The sequence below is a fragment of the Trichomonas vaginalis genome, chromosome III (genome assembly GCF_026262505.1).
Source record: "Trichomonas vaginalis G3 chromosome III, whole genome shotgun sequence".
Taxonomy (NCBI): Eukaryota; Parabasalia; order Trichomonadida; family Trichomonadidae; genus Trichomonas; species Trichomonas vaginalis.
In genome coordinates, this window is record NC_067205.1 from 13,029,518 (window position 1) to 13,045,331 (window position 15,814).

The 15,814-nt window shown below is 33.9% G+C and overlaps 7 protein-coding genes and 3 pseudogenes across 10 annotated transcripts, besides 2 other annotated features; 8 read left to right on the forward strand and 2 right to left on the reverse strand.

Annotated features, from left to right (window-relative positions):
* Positions 1–1,665: part of a mobile genetic element that runs on past the window's edge.
* Positions 1,666–1,680: 15 nt separating this feature from the next.
* Positions 1,681–15,814: part of a mobile genetic element that runs on past the window's edge.
* TVAGG3_0692610 (uncharacterized protein) lies at positions 3,050–3,370 on the reverse strand (the record flags this gene model as incomplete). Its single annotated transcript, XM_001297040.2, has 1 exon — positions 3,050–3,370. One exon carries the CDS (start codon positions 3,368–3,370, stop codon positions 3,050–3,052), a length of 321 nt encoding a protein of 106 aa, XP_001297041.2.
* On the forward strand, positions 5,257–5,871 carry TVAGG3_0692620 (uncharacterized protein; the record flags this gene model as incomplete). Its single annotated transcript, XM_051243093.1, has 1 exon — positions 5,257–5,871. The coding sequence occupies one exon, from the start codon at positions 5,257–5,259 to the stop codon at positions 5,869–5,871; it is 615 nt and encodes a 204-aa protein (XP_051089680.1).
* Positions 8,852–9,694, forward strand: TVAGG3_0692630 (keratin-associated protein family; the record flags this gene model as incomplete). The annotated part of the gene is made up of 1 exon (XM_051243094.1): positions 8,852–9,694. A coding segment is annotated over one exon (843 nt), but the record flags the coding sequence as incomplete, so codon positions are not given.
* TVAGG3_0692640 (integrase core domain containing protein family) lies at positions 9,960–10,582 on the forward strand (the record flags this gene model as incomplete). Its single annotated transcript, XM_051243095.1, has 1 exon — positions 9,960–10,582. A coding segment is annotated over one exon (623 nt), but the record flags the coding sequence as incomplete, so codon positions are not given.
* Positions 10,597–11,045, forward strand: TVAGG3_0692650 (annotated as a pseudogene). The gene has a single exon. A coding segment is annotated over exon 1 (449 nt).
* Positions 11,348–12,288, forward strand: TVAGG3_0692660 (annotated as a pseudogene). Its single transcript has one exon. A coding segment is annotated over exon 1 (941 nt).
* On the forward strand, positions 12,838–13,248 carry TVAGG3_0692670 (organellar and viral DNA polymerase type B; the record flags this gene model as incomplete). Its single annotated transcript, XM_051243096.1, has 1 exon — positions 12,838–13,248. One exon carries the CDS (start codon positions 12,838–12,840, stop codon positions 13,246–13,248), a length of 411 nt encoding a protein of 136 aa, XP_051089683.1.
* TVAGG3_0692680 lies at positions 13,337–14,163 on the forward strand (annotated as a pseudogene). The gene has a single exon. A coding segment is annotated over exon 1 (827 nt).
* On the reverse strand, positions 14,392–14,865 carry TVAGG3_0692690 (uncharacterized protein; the record flags this gene model as incomplete). Its single annotated transcript, XM_051243097.1, has 1 exon — positions 14,392–14,865. One exon carries the CDS (start codon positions 14,863–14,865, stop codon positions 14,392–14,394), a length of 474 nt encoding a protein of 157 aa, XP_051089684.1.
* On the forward strand, positions 14,957–15,790 carry TVAGG3_0692700 (organellar and viral DNA polymerase type B; the record flags this gene model as incomplete). Its single annotated transcript, XM_051243098.1, has 1 exon — positions 14,957–15,790. A coding segment is annotated over one exon (834 nt), but the record flags the coding sequence as incomplete, so codon positions are not given.

The window sequence follows — 15,814 nt, forward strand, 5'->3', positions numbered from 1 at the left end:
AATATGAGTTAAGTTTGCAGATTTAAAAATGTAATTGTCGAAATTTTTAATAAATTTAAAGCCTGCTGGGCAGCCTTCGTATTCGCATCGGTGGTAGATTAATACTCCTGTTCCAATTGATAGTTTTTGTGGGTCTTTGACAAATCTTATGTTACCATGCAGCTCTGCAGCTATAACAAAACGAGAATATTCTAAATATCCTATGGCTTGATCAACCTCGCATGGAGGATCGGGTGGAGGATGTTGCATTGAGCAGCAAAAAGGAAAAATAAAATTGAAAACTCACATTGAAAAAATAACGGTTTAATAGAAAATATTTTTTTTCTTCTGAAAAAGAATTATCTTTGAGTATCTAAATTGGGATAAAGGATATAGAATAGATAACTAGTACTTAATATATGATACATGTACACGAAATGGAAGAATGTGTACTAAAAGAAAGAGAAATTTTAGCTTAATATTTTACATACGAATCAATTATCTTTGGTTAAAAGGTAGAATTGTTGGCTATGATGTACTGATTCATGATCAGTACATCATAGCCAACAATTCCTTATACAAAATTCAAAAACTTGGGTGCAATCAGTTCTGATTGCACCCAAGTTTTTGAACTTTCTTGAGGGAATTAAAGGGTGAGAGATTTATAGTCTATCTATATATCTCCCACCCTCTAATTCCCTCCCTGACAGCGGGAAACTTTGTCTGAATGTTAAACTATTCAGACAAAGTTTCCCACTGTTTGCGAAGGAATTGTTGGCTATGATGTACTGATTCATGATCAGTACATCATAGCCAACAATTCCTTATATAAAGTTCAAAAACTTGGGTGCAATCAGTCTGATTGCACCCAAGTTTTTGAACTTTCTTGAGGGAATGGAAGAGTAAGAGGTATACATTATGAATATATACCTCTTACCCTTCCATTCCCTCTCTGACAGCGGAAACTTTGTCTGAATGTTAAACTATTCAGACAAAGTTTCCCGCTGTCAGCGAAAGAATTGTTCCATCTGGTGCATAGAGTGTGAATCTATGCACCAAATGGAGCAAGTCCCTCGCGAAATTGCCAAAACTTGCGTCGCATTTCAAAGATTGCGACCCAAATTTTGGCGATTTCTAGTAGAGATGGAGTATTTTGAGTCACTGACCTATATGCAGTGGCTCAAAGGGCTCCATCTCTACTTTGAAGCAAGGAAACTTTCCTCGAAATTTTGATAATTTGAAGAAAGTTTTCAAGCAATTAACAAAGGATTACTCGCTATGAGGTAAAAATTCTAGATTTTCACCTCATAGCGAGAGCTTCCCTTTCATTGCTTGAAAACTTTCCCCAGCTTCAAAATTGGGGAAAGGGCTGTAAAGTCGACTCCGATACCAGCAGGTACCAGAGTATTTAAAAGAGAAGCCCTCGTACGAGTTTCTAAGAAGACCTTCTCATTCAAGAAGATCTTAATAGAAAATCGTACGAGGGCATTGAAAACTCGCGTCTGGTACATGTTGGTACCAGAGTGTTTGAGATTTGAAGACTCTGGTACTAACATGTACCAGAATTTATGATGAATTTAAGATGGACCATTATAAAATGGTAGCGGTTTGTTTCAAAAAATTTTAGATGAGATTTGCATAGATATAGATTATATGATTTATACATATGAAAAATAATATATAAAAGTTAGTACACCAGTCTTGGGTATGGTGGCACTGCGTTCCACCTTACCCAATACTTGTGAATTTGACACTTTACAAAACCGTTAACGTATATTTTACAACATGAACGCAAAAACTAACTTAACCTTAAATATTTACAAAGCCGCCAACAATTTCACCTCACTAACGAACTCACTAATGAAAATAAACGTTCTCATAAATTTTCTTCAATATCTTCATCATCAGTGTTAACTCTATTGTAGTCATACTTGAAGTCATAAAGTTTCTCAAGTTTTGAAATGCATAGTCTTGTTAACTTACCTTCATCATCATAAGTTTTTATAAAACTACCATGACAATCTTTATAAACAGTCAGTGTATAGTCAACTGGTCTAGGATGAAGTGTAAAGAACATGTTATACTCAGGAAGGAAGAATAAATGTTTAAATGTATGTTTGTTATATGTTTTGATTTGTATGAGTTGCTTTTGTTCTGTCATTTACATAAAAATAAAATAAAAATAATTTTAAAAAAATAAACTTAAAAATAATGATATCACCACCATCACACGTATGAAAACATAGCACAAAAATAAATTTAGGTGAAGTGGTGAAATCTCACCTCTTTTTTTCACCCGGTTTTCACCCACTTGAATTCATTGCTTTATAACTCTCTTCCTTGGTTTCTTTTTAGTTGCTTTCTTCACGTCTGTCTCCAACTTGACTGTCTTTCTTCTTCGTCCATAATGATACCAGTTACTTCCACCAGTCAATGGGTCAAATGGTCTTTCGTAAGGGTTTCCATACATTCCATAGGGACCATACGGAAGAACTACTGGTGGAGAAGAAACATTTTCTTTAGTTCCATAGAATCTATTTAAATGCATTGTTTCACCTTTCATCTGGTCATTAAAGTCTTTTGCGTGTTTTGCAAACTCATCGTCCTTTCCTAAAGCATTTTCTGACTCAGTCGCAACCAAATTGGATGCTTTATTTATGAGCCCTATTTTATTTAATCTTAACTTCTTTGCAACCCAGCCTCCAATCTTTCCTTTATTTGCGTCTAATGTCTTTGAAACTCTTCCTCCACTCATTTTATTTACTGCGTCATAAGCTCCAAGTGCTTTTGCTCCAAATGCTAATGCTTTTGTTCCCATTGCGCCTAAAGCTGCCCAAGCTACCATTTACCCCATATTAAAATCATCTCTCTTCAATATTATCTCATAAAAGTTCTCGTTACTGGAGAAAGTCAATGAAACATAAACATTCTCACGTGCTTCGCCCTCACCGCTTTGCGGTCTATCTAACTTCTTTCTTATCTCATCTATTCTCAATAAAATATCTGAACAATTGCTAACATCTTCTACAACTGTTATTTCATCATGAACGACCTTTAAGAACAAGCTCATTTAATATGCAATTAAAATCATCTCAATAATGAGTCCATCCTTTCCATCTTTAGGTAGCACAACATCTTTCATTGAAGAAGGTTCGACAAGTCTTATGTTAAACTTACTGACAAAGTTTGTTATACTATAATGCTTCGGTGGCGAATACATGTAGTTTGAAAGACATAATATAGATTCTTCAGCAAATTCACTTATACTGGATTTTATAACAATGTTCTCACGAGACCAAACGCCACCAATTGACAATCTTGTAAGCAATCCTGCTGAACCTTCAACTGTAAACGTCGATGGTAACATTCCACGAAGGTCATCTATTGACATCTTTGAGTCACTGAATTTAAATATTTTCTTAAAGCAATCGTCATTATCTAACCATGCAATAGCTTTGAAGTTTTCATTCGAATATACATCTGCTTCATTAAATGTAAAACCTGACTTCTTTGCAGAGACGATTTTAAAATCTATTGCATTTGTTTCAAAATTATATGCTATGGTAACTTCTGAAGGTAATGGGTGTCCTTCTGCTATAAGTTGTTCTTTCAATACCGTTTGAAGCTTTGTGTTAAAAACTTTCATGTCATCTCCTGTATCTAAGTTCACATACACAGCAACAGGGAAACTATCTTGCTTCTTTGTTTCATCATTATATCTCAAAACATTAAAGTTCTTCAATAATATTGTCCTTCCTGCTGGAATACTTCTAACTTGTCTGATTTCAATAGCTTTCTCACCTCCTACATACTCTACCCAGTGTCTTGGATATTCATAAGTATACTGACTTTCTTGAATTTTGGTTGGTTTCATCATAACGTGTTCATAGTATATCTTTATACTCTTGTCAGTTAGACTCGGTGCTATGTTCTGAATATTTCTGACTTGCATTTTTAATGGAGATAAAATGAAGCATTTAATACATGACGTAGATGAAGACATGAATGAAACTACAGACAAACTTAACTCTTCTCTTATTCTTCCTTTCAGCAAAGATTATGAATTCTGTTCAAATGGTGTGTATTTCTATTGTGGAAAGATGGGTTCAGGTAAGACATTTAACCTCATTCGTCATATACTCATAACAGAACGTTTAGGAAATGACTCATATTATGACCAAATCATTATATCAGCAACTTCAGACTCTATGGACTCAACAGCGAAAACATTTATGTCAAAAGTTCAAGTCTCTGTCGTTAAAGTTCCAGACAGTGAACTCATTGAATTTCTTCAACGTTATATTCGACGTAAGAGGAAATATTATGCCATCGTAGAGTTCATACAGTCAGGAATGCAAAAGACTTCTGAGGAGATGGAAAGAATTATTGACAAACACCACTTACGTCAATACTCAGGAGTTTACGATATGAAACGACTGACAAACTACATTCTATCAAAACTTTCAAAATACCCCTTCAAAAAGTATCCTTCAAATACTCTGCTCGTTTGTGACGACTTCGCCGGAAAAGGTTTAGTGTCAAAGCCTGACTCACCATTAGCTAACATCATAACTAAAGTCAGACATTACCATTTAACTGTAGCAATACTTATGCAAACATGGCGTTTCCTTGCTTTAAACATAAAACGTCTCATAACTGACTTCGTTATCTTTCAAGGTTTCTCACGTTATGACATTGAACTCATTTGGAAACAGTCAGGTATAACATTACCTTTTGAAGAAATTTGGGAAGCATATAAGTCTCTCATCTCTCCTCGTTCATACCTTGAGATTCATATCATGACTAATACCATTAAAGTCAAAAATATTCCATGGGAACGACCAACATTGTTTTAAAGTTTAACCTTCAATTGACTGATGGTAAACAAATTCCATGCATCTCTGTCGCCATTTCTGTTAATATTTTGCTGTCATTCATATCATCCACTTCTCCATCCGTTAGCTTTTGAGGATATGGGTTAGAATAGCTGTTCTTAAATGAAGGCTTTTCACCTTTGAGAGCATAAACTCTATAACTTTCTGCATACTTTATGTTTGAACCTCCTGAGCCATCATTGACATAAATTTTTATAGGCTTCCACCCTTTGTTCATATTCCTGCTTCTTCCATTAGCTCTTTTGTTCAGTAGTTCTACATCTTTATACACACCACCTGTCTCAGTGAATTCAACAATATTTTCATTCGTTAGCTTTACATTCAAACCCTTGTCGAGTATATTGTTCATTTCATACATATAAAAGGTTTTATTCTATATGAAATGAGAAGCAAATCCATCTTAGCTGGTGCCGTTAATGTTCCAATTGAACCAACATCAAATGTTGACTCACGAACGACAAACAATATTGTCATAAAGAACTATAGTTCGGAGTGTTTGAAAGAAAAAGAACCAGATCTTAAGTCGGTGAATTTAAACACAGCTTCAAACGCTAACGCTACATCAGATGTTAGGTTAGAGTATCCACCACTGGACCAAGTTCTTTCAAGAGAAGCCAACGACAACCCTTACACAAATGTTCAAACAAATTCTTCAGATAACGTAGACCATTACCTTCTTCAGTTATATCAAACAATTTTACTCAAAGACGATAAGAAGCTTTTGACAAATCTTATAAGTAAGAACCAAATAATTCTAACAAAGGAGGACCTTGAAAATATTATATCACGAATAACAGGAAAGCAATGTGTCATTGACTATCTCGACCCTGAAATCGAATGCTGTGGTCAAACTCCAATATTCATGAAAATAGGTAACATCCGCATCATTGAAACACCAGGTACTCCAGGAGTTGAGTTTAAGTATAAATATTCGAACGAGTATACAAAACTATCTACTTACTATAAGCTTTGTTTGAAATATGTTTTAGTAAATTAAAGCAATTTGTAATATCTATCCAAAACTTCTTCAACAGTATCGAACTCATCTTCATAATGCAAACCTAATCTTATTGACTTGGTGCAGTTTTCACTAACACAATATAGCGCTTTGCGCTCGGCGCCTTTGACGCCTTTTTCTGTTCTCTTGACAGACATAACTAACTCATTTGTTTCATCAAACAGCAACAACCAAAGTTCATGCCCTAATACATAACATTCATACTTTATATTTTTAGCTCTGAGTTCTCTTGTAAGCTGTTGCATTTAATATTTTCTAAAAAAGTCAACTTCAACAGTCATTCGCACTGGTGCCTTCAGTACTACGGGCTCGCCTTGAAAGTCAACTAGTCTGAATTGCATGTCTTTCAAATTATGAGGACTAATGCGAACCCATTTACCTAAATGAGTTACTATGACAGGAACGTTTGGAATGAACATTGAATTTACTTCATAACAGAAAGACTTATATTCTACTGAACCTTTACTATTAACTCCTGAAATACCTGTGACATTAGCTATTTTAGACTCAACGTACAAACAATTGCCATAACATACGTATGGAACGGATTTCATCTCAATCGTTTTGTCAACACTTTTCAAAGGAAATGTCATATGGTATGCTCCCAGAAGCAATTGAACTCTATGACTCATTCGTGTTATCTTAAACTCCTTCGCATAACTGAACTTCAAAACTCCTGCAATAAGTTTAACATTCATTAAGTTTTCTCCGTTATCCTTGTTTATTGTAGTATTTATGAGAGCATTTAACACTCAGCTAATGTTTCCATCTTATATTCTACATTATTGTGAAATCTTATTTCATGCTTCTTCCATCTATTTCAAGCTCCATGAAATCTGTTTCGTCAGTTATAACGAATGAAGCAATAGATTAAAGTCAACAACTCTGAAAGCAAGCGCTTCATTCTGAAGACCTAAGTTTGTTTGTAGCTTTACTGTCCCGTATTCGTTTGGGTCTGTACTTTGCAAATAGAACAACATTTTATTCTCATTAAATATGACTATTGCTGCATATGCGTATGAAACAAATGAAGCAAGAAGAGCACATGAACTAGTAAACGAAAACTCAACTTTAACCATTGAAGGCAATGATTTAGTCATTGACGATGGAAAAACTAAAAAAGTCATTGATTTCGATACTTTTTAACACTTATGACCCATTCATTACAACAAGCAAGGTTCCCATCATAAATGATGGAACGGTGCAATATATAAATTCAACAGTAGATGCTCATTAGTGAAAGTACTGAATGTTCTCATTGAATTGTTAAAGAGCTTTCGATTTGACGACAACATTAAATGCCTAAAGAATTTAGTCATGAATGAGAAACAAATTCTCGGCGTTGCTGGTAGCAGTAATGATGTACACCTTATGACATTAGAATATTATAACGAACATAAAGATGAACTGAAAGGAGAGAAGGGTGACACTGGACCTCAAGGAATACAAGGAATACAAGGACCTCAAGGCGAAAACGGTTTGGATGGAAAGGATGGAAAGGATGGAAAAACTGCTAAATCATGGATATGGGACTTATAAATACTGGTTTAACAGCTGCTTCATATGGAGTTCTTCAATACCAAATCGGAAAGATATGGCAGTACTTGGTGAAGAAAGCTTTAGATGACGTTAAAAATGCTTGAACTTCATTTCAATGGTTCTGATACTATTAAAACTTTATCTGGTTGGATGCAAGAAACAAGGAGTCAATAATACTGTAAGACGTATAGCAAACAATGCACGTACGGGATTGGATACTTTACGAGAAGCACAAAATACACTAAAGGAAGCAAATGATATTCTTGGCTCAGTATCAGACATGCATGAAGATTGGCTTAAAGGTATTGACAAATCTTTAAAAAATCACAGTCAGTCTATTGCTGACTACAAGAAAAGTATAGATTTTTTACATAGTGCTATGGACGTACATGATGGAAGCATAAGGAACTTACTTAATGCTAACAATAACTTACCAGGAACTATTAAAGCATTTATAAGTCTTTGTAAAACCTGGTGCTCTAACATTTAGGTCTTTGAGAGCAAGAGCATTGAAGTCAAGAGATGCAGAAACTCCAACAGAACCTACAGAAGGAACTGAAACAACAGAAACTCCAGAAGAACCACCAAAACCAACAGCTAATGAAATATTGTTCGAATATTTTCCAAGGTACTCTGTTCTCATTGCATACATTCAAGAAATACTTAAGAAAGCAGACTTGACTTTAGGAGATGATGAAAGTTCTGTATATCTTTCGTTCCAGTTTCAAATAGCAGAACTTTTGAGACAGATATGCTTAATGTATGACAACATCTCTGATTTCACAAGATATGATGACGACCATGACCCGAACACGGTGAAGAAGAAGTTTTACAAACATCCATTAAGACAGGAAAGGTTTTAACTCAAAGTCTCATTATTGACACCAAAGATGGCGAAGTGGACGTTCTTCAAGAGCTGAAGAAAAATACTTCTTCGGGAGGTGGTGGTAGGCATGAACTTGAAATAAATGAGATAGAAGAGAAATTAGCCGAAAAAGCAGATAAAGAACATAAACACAATATCTCCGATATAAATGAACTTCAAGCTACATTAAATAGTAAAGCGGACAAAAATGAACTTGACGCAATGAACAAAGTTTTGAAATCTCATAAACACAATATCTCCGATATAAATGAACTTCAAGCTACATTAAATAGTAAAGCGGACAAGAACCATGTTCATTATATAAGTTCAGATGAACAGATTATAACGGACTATCATGGATATTTAACACAGGATGAAGAAGTGAAGACGAAAAATGTTAATGAAAGAAGATATAAATTCATTCGTGCTAAAGGTTATGACATACACTGTACTGTACAGTATGACACAGGTATAGCACCACAAACATTTGGTTATAACGCTGAAATTTATGCTTCATACTTCTTTGTTAACGGTGTATTAGTTGAACCAAGATTTATGTTAAGAGTTAAGGCAAAAATAACTTTTGAAGATGCTATTAAAAGTAAAGCTGACAAAAATGAACTTGACGCAACGAACAAAGTTTTGAAATCTCATAAACACAATATCTCCGATATAAATGAACTTCAAACTTCTTTAGACAACAAAGCAGACAAAAACCATACACATGAATCCTTCACTACTGTTAGAGCTGATGACATAATACTGAACTTTGACCTTGGTTCAAGTGCACCTTTAGAGAATCCAAGTACAAGCGTAAAAGATACACTAAACAATTTAGATAACAGTTGCAGGAATATTGAAGGTCATGCCAGAAACTTTGAAGCACATGAACTACCAGCAATGTTAGATAAGAAAGCAGACAAAACTTATGTGGATGCAGAAATAACAAAGAAATTTTCGAAACCAGATACAATGACATTTACAACAGAAATTATAAATGGTGAACCAGCAACTCCATTTGAATTTGTTAGAGGTCTTCAACCAGATACTTTTGAATTTTTCTTGGATAATTCTATTGAACTAACATTACATTATAAAAGTGGAACAAATGCAACATTTCATCCGGGAGATACATTCCAAATGGTATTTAATGACATGAGTTCTTTAGAATATGTTTATAGAGTTATGAGCATATATGATTTAATATATCCTATAGGAGCTGTTTATACGTCTATGAATCCAATAAATCCAAACACTTTATTTGGTGGTAGATGGTATGAAATAGTTGACAGTTTTCCATTCTACACTAATACGCAGTCAATGAAGATGGGAGGTTCAAAGAAAATAGGTATTGAAAACCTTCCTTCACATATGCATAGGTTCAGTGGAAGAACATCTGTGGAAGGAAACCATTCACATTCAATAACAAAAAGAGGTTATATAAATCTTGCAGCGGGTTCGAATAGACAGGGAATGAACAGATATGATATCTCAGATGACCCCAAAGATGTTAGCACAGGTATTTTCTGTGGAACTGCAGGAAATCATACACATGTTGTAGCTGGTATTACAGACCCAGCAGGTAATGGAAAAGATTATATGCCTCCTTATATAACAATGCACGCTTGGATACGAGTTGGTTAAACTCTTTAACTTTACATAAATGAGCTTGAAAGAAGTATTCGAACAACATCCATGGAGGTCTTTTAAGAAATTCAATGAAGCTGCAAAGAGTTCGGGATTTACTAACAGAGCTGAAGTGAAAAGGTTCTTTAACAAAAATGTTGTACATCAAACAAAAATAAACCCTTACGACTACTTTTTACCAATTTACTCCAACACTCCTGACGCATACCAATTTGACACTCTCATTCAAAGCAGAAAAGGAGGACATAAACCATTCCTCATCTTCATAAATGTTAACACTCGTAAAGCATATGCATATCCAATGAGGAACAAAGGAACTCGTGAAGTGTTAAGAGTTTTACAAAAGTTTGTAGCAGAACATAACCCAAGTACTTTAACATCAGACCAGGATTCAGCATACCTCAGCAACGAAATCACAGAATTTCTCATTAAGCATAACATAACTCACTACACTACTGAAGACCATAACCATAACATACTCGGCATCATAAACCGCTTCATAAGAACGCTCAGAGATTTAAACCAAGAGCGAGACTTTACCGAAGAAACAATGAAGCATTTTCTCGAAGTATATAATTCCTCAACACATTCTACAACAGGACATACACCAAATTCAATGACACAACAACAAGAAGAAAAGTATATACAAAAGAAACGAAGCCAAACACAAAATATCAGAAATTCAACACAATTTACCCTCATTCCTGGTACAAAAGTTCGTGTAGTTCTTGACGACAAACCATTGACAAAGAAACGTTTAAGGTTAAGTCGAAATTATTATATCGTAGACTCTACGCAAGGTAATGGATATCTTATAAAAGCTGCTGACGACTCCATAGCGTTTTACCCTCGTCATAAATTAGTCGAAAGTAGTAATGGCAAACTTGCTGAAACCATTGACGAAGCAAAGCGAGGAGTGGTTATTGAAATACTTGGCTATAACACAAACGATGACACTTATAAAGTAAGATATGAAGGAGGCGTTGAAGATGTTATACCATCTAAGAACTTGAGAGAGTCGAAGCCAACACATCTGGGACCATTAGAGCGGGAGTACTGGAAAGACAAAAATATGCCAGAAAGAATAAGAAAATTCTTCTAAACTTTTTCATTAGATGTAAATCAGACAAAGCATTTACCAGAAAGAATAAGAAAATTCTTCTAAACTTTTTCGTTGGATGTAAATCAGACAAAAATATATTTTAGTTGAAGAGATGAGATTTCACCTGTTTTTTCACCTGTTTTCTCACCTGTTTTTTCACCTGTTTTTTCACCTGTTTTCTCACCCTCACCACTTAGCGGCTCAGACCCTTTGGGTCTCGTGAATTTTCATGAATTTCCTTAAGATAGAAAAAATAAAGTTAGTTTTATTTTTATTTATTTTTTTATCTTGTATGTAAAGATATGATTTCAACAATAGGTTCTACAACAATTCAAACAACTACAGCACCAAACTCTTTAGTCATGAATCCTACATCTATGTTAGTAGAGATGAAAAGCTTCATTCCTTCTTCATATACTTTTGAGACAGAAATACAAAGAATTAAGCAAGAACTTTTAACAAGTAATTTCGACTGTAGTGCGAAAGATGAAACAAATGAACAGTATCTTTATGACATGCAGGACATTATTGACCATTTACCCAAATTGCCTGAAATCCAACAAAAAAGCTCACTATTCATGAATTCGATGAAATAGAAGTGAAACCAACTGACTCAGTAGAAATAAAGAAGTTCATACGTAAAGTAAACTATGAGTTTCTAGGATATCATTGCAACCATAAAGTTATGGACAAAGATTGCGACATGGTATATAAGAACATCTCTGACATATATAAATCTGGGGAGTTTAAGACATACGACAACTTTGTTTCATTAGTTGCTGAATGTGTATGGCAGATAAGAGATAAAGATAAAAGATGTAAAATATGGAATGGACAAATAAAACCAACAACTTTTGAGTTAAAGAAAACCATTGACGCCTTAGTTGTTCTAGCAGGTCAAATTTCAATGTATAACGCAAAAATGAATCCGCAATGTTCAAAATGTAAAGCAGCAATAAGGAAATATAACTACTCCGTCAAAGAGATAGAACGTATGCGAAACGACTATGCTGACTTAAAGAAAGAAGTAGAGAAACCAGCAGAAGATAAAATGGACATGTTAGCATTTCTGAACAAAAACTATCCAACAGCTGACGATTTCCTATTATCTGATGTCAAGAAGAAGTATAAAGAAACTTTCGGCATTGTTAAAACTTTTGACATACTGACAGAAGAAATAGAAGCTACGAAATTGTTTAGAATTTCAAATATACATCGTACAATTCATGTAAAACGCTTATAAAATAACTGGGTGAAAAATTAGGTGAGAGAAAACAGGTGAAATCTCACCTCTTCACCTAAAATATATTTTTATTGAATTCAGCAACAAAAATCTGAGTAAAATAATTTTTAGGGCATGTGTCAAACCGTTGAGTTTTCACAAAATTTAAAAAATAACGTTTACCATGTAAAACGCTTATAAAATAACTGGGGTGAAAAATTAGGTGAGAAAACAAGTGAAATCTCACCTCTTCACCTAAAATATATTTTTATTGAATTCAGTAACAAAAATCATGAATTTTCCTTAAGATAAAAAAATAACGCTAATTTTTTTCTAAGAAAAATTTTTATTTTGTATGTAAAGACAGTAATGACAAACATTGAGTTTGAAACAGTTAGAAAGATAGACAATGACACCAAAGTGGTTAGAATAGGTGATTTAAACGTAAGATACTCAAAGAAATACAACAAATATTCTTTGTCAGACATTATATCTCCATCTGAAAAGAAAACAAACCATTGGGTTAGAAATGCTTCAACTCAGAAAATTTTGACAAGAAATCCTGAGCTTATGATATCAGTAAGATTCTATGGAACTACAGCATATCTCATTGACAAAAGTCTTATACCAATAGTTTTGTTATGGATTGACCCAGTTGTTGGATATAACTTCATAACTTATGGTTCATTCGATACGGAACGTTGCAGTGAAGGCTTACTTTACATCGTTCAGAAACCGAAGGACTTCAATACAAAGAGATATAAGATAGGAAGAACATATAATATAACTCAAAGATATGACAGTACAGTCAATAGAGTCAAGGTTGTGTTCGTTAATGATATGAGAGCTGCAGAAACAGAACTACTTGAAAAGTTTGAGAAAATGTATGGTGCTCCCATGAAAGGTAAAGAAACGTTTGAAGTAGATGAGATAGATAAAGCTATAAAATTATTTGACGAAGTTGCTGAAAAATACATGTAAAGCGTTTATTTTTGGTCTTTTGTGAAAGTCAGAAAATAAAGTTAGTTTTATTTTTATTTATTTTTTTATTTTGTATGTAAAGACAGTAATGTCAACATTAGAGAACACAACAACTGCTATCGTTCATGAAGCCATAAATGAAGAATACGAATACATACAATATAACAAACAACTTCGCCTCATTCGTTCGGTCAAAGATGACATGTACCAAATGCAAAGTATAATGAATGCTCTTCGTTCTACAAAGCAAGCATATCATTGGTTTGAAAACCAACAGACAAAAGAACTTTTAGAAGAATTTCCTCATATGATTGCTTCCCTCGGAAAACCGAGAGAAGAGATTCCATTCGAAAATCGCAAGAATTTGGCACCTGGTTTGAAAGGTTATTATGTTCATAGACTTTTAGTAAATGCTGTAGCAATGTGGGCTTCACCTCGTTCTGCTTGTTATATTTTCATGATGTTAGATGAACTATATAAAGCAGAACGTGGAGAGATGGAAAAGAAACTTCAAGCAAAAGATGAAGTCATTGAATCCAAAGACAAAAGCATACAGAAAAGAATACCACGTTCAGTACCAAAAGGAAAGGAAAAAAGCTATAAGTATATGATTTACGCTGAAGAGATGGAGAAAGAAGAAGATAAAGATATGGTTATGTTGCATTTAGTCAGAAAAACAACAAGAGCTTTTATGACTTAGCTAAAATATATAAATCTGACAGAAACTGGTTCTATCGTGAAAACTTACCGATTTCAATGACACCGAATGAGCAAATAAAGGAAATTGTCAAAAGTACTCTTCCTCAAACACACTATGACATCAAAGGTTGCACAATACTTACATTCAAAGAAGACTTACCATTACTGAAGGAAAAAATAACAGAATATTTCGATAACTTCAAAGAGGAAGAATAAAAAAATCTAAGCTAATTTTATTTTTTTATAAAATTTTATCTCATATGAAAGAACATGAATTTAGAATATTCGGAACTCATGACAGAAGAAGAGAACGAACAACATGTAAAAGATTATGCAAAATTTCTGAAGGTATATAAAGCTTATGAAAAAGCGTATGAAAAGTTTATACATTGGGGAATTGTTGTAAAATATCGATATGAAGACTAACCAAAAATATATTTTTGCTTAAATAGCTTCAGGGTCAATTTCTTCAACCATTTCACTTCCTTCGTCAATGTCAATAGAAGCTTCTTCAACCTTTGGTAAGAATTTCTGTATAACATCTTTGTTCGTTATTGTCTTCAGAGATGAAGGATAATATTTCACATTTGTTTCACCCTTCTTATATTCTTTCTGTTCGGAAAGATTCATAGCAATACTGAAGAAGTCAATGTTAGAGTTCTTTATAACAGTATAGTGTGTATCTTTGACATTCATGAAGAAACCCTTTTGTTTCAAAACTACTGCTAACTCTTGTGAAGTATAACGTTTGCGGTCAATGACAATAGCTAATGGTCTGACATACTGACCAAACTTAGATTCTTTCACAAACTTCTTGTTAAAGATAACATTAACGTTTGAAGCACCATTGAACTCATTCTTGATGGCAGTAGCGAGAGCATTGTATGAAAAGAACTTGCAATCTTGCATGTGTTTCATTAAAATAAAAATATTAAATTATTTTGAAAAATAACTTAAAAAATGTAATCTAATTTTTTTAAAAAAAAATATTTTTTATTTCCTACTAAAGATGTATCGGAAGTTGTCTAAGTTAGAACACTCGGAAATAAAACAACTTCTTACAGAAGCTAACATAGAAGTAGCAACACATTACGCGACAAACAAAAAAGCACTCGCTGACATCCTCAATGACTACAATGGTGAAATAACTTATGATAGAATTCATGAGTTCATAAAGCCGCAACGCGGCGAGGACGAAGTCCATGCAAGAACTTTTCCTTTAAATGACGTTGCTATTGACTTATATCATAGACGTTCAGTACCTCATGAAGTAAGAAGAGAAATGTTTGACATAACAAATGCAAACGTTGGTGAAACAAGAAGAAGAGACGACACACTGAAACAACAGAGAAGAGAGATGTTTAAAAGTGCTATAGAACAAGTTCGCAAAACTAATGATGTCATTCGTTCCATTGACGACAAACCAAAAGAAGGTGAGAGATGGTTAAAGAAAGATGAAGAGAATAGGAAGAGGAATGTGAAGACAGGTAATAGACTCATTGACTTTAACATCGAAGCTTTAGATGAACCAAACAGAGAATATTTACATAAACATTTCGGTAAGGTTTTCATGAGACTCTTAGAGAAAATTAAAATAAACTCACAACAGAGATGGATGGTATGTTATAAACTTGGTGGAAAGTATGAATGTTCTACGTTAAACCTCAATAATATTGGAACATTACTACATCAGCTCTTGAAGGAGAACTTTATATCAGAGATAGAAGCAAATGCCGCAGGTATTGTTGAAATGCACTATGACTTCTTCTTGACAAACATAAAGAATCTTACCGAAATAAAGATGTATGATTTAACAGAATATGAAGGCTTAACGATGTCAGATGTAAAGAAAGGCAAACCAAAAAAG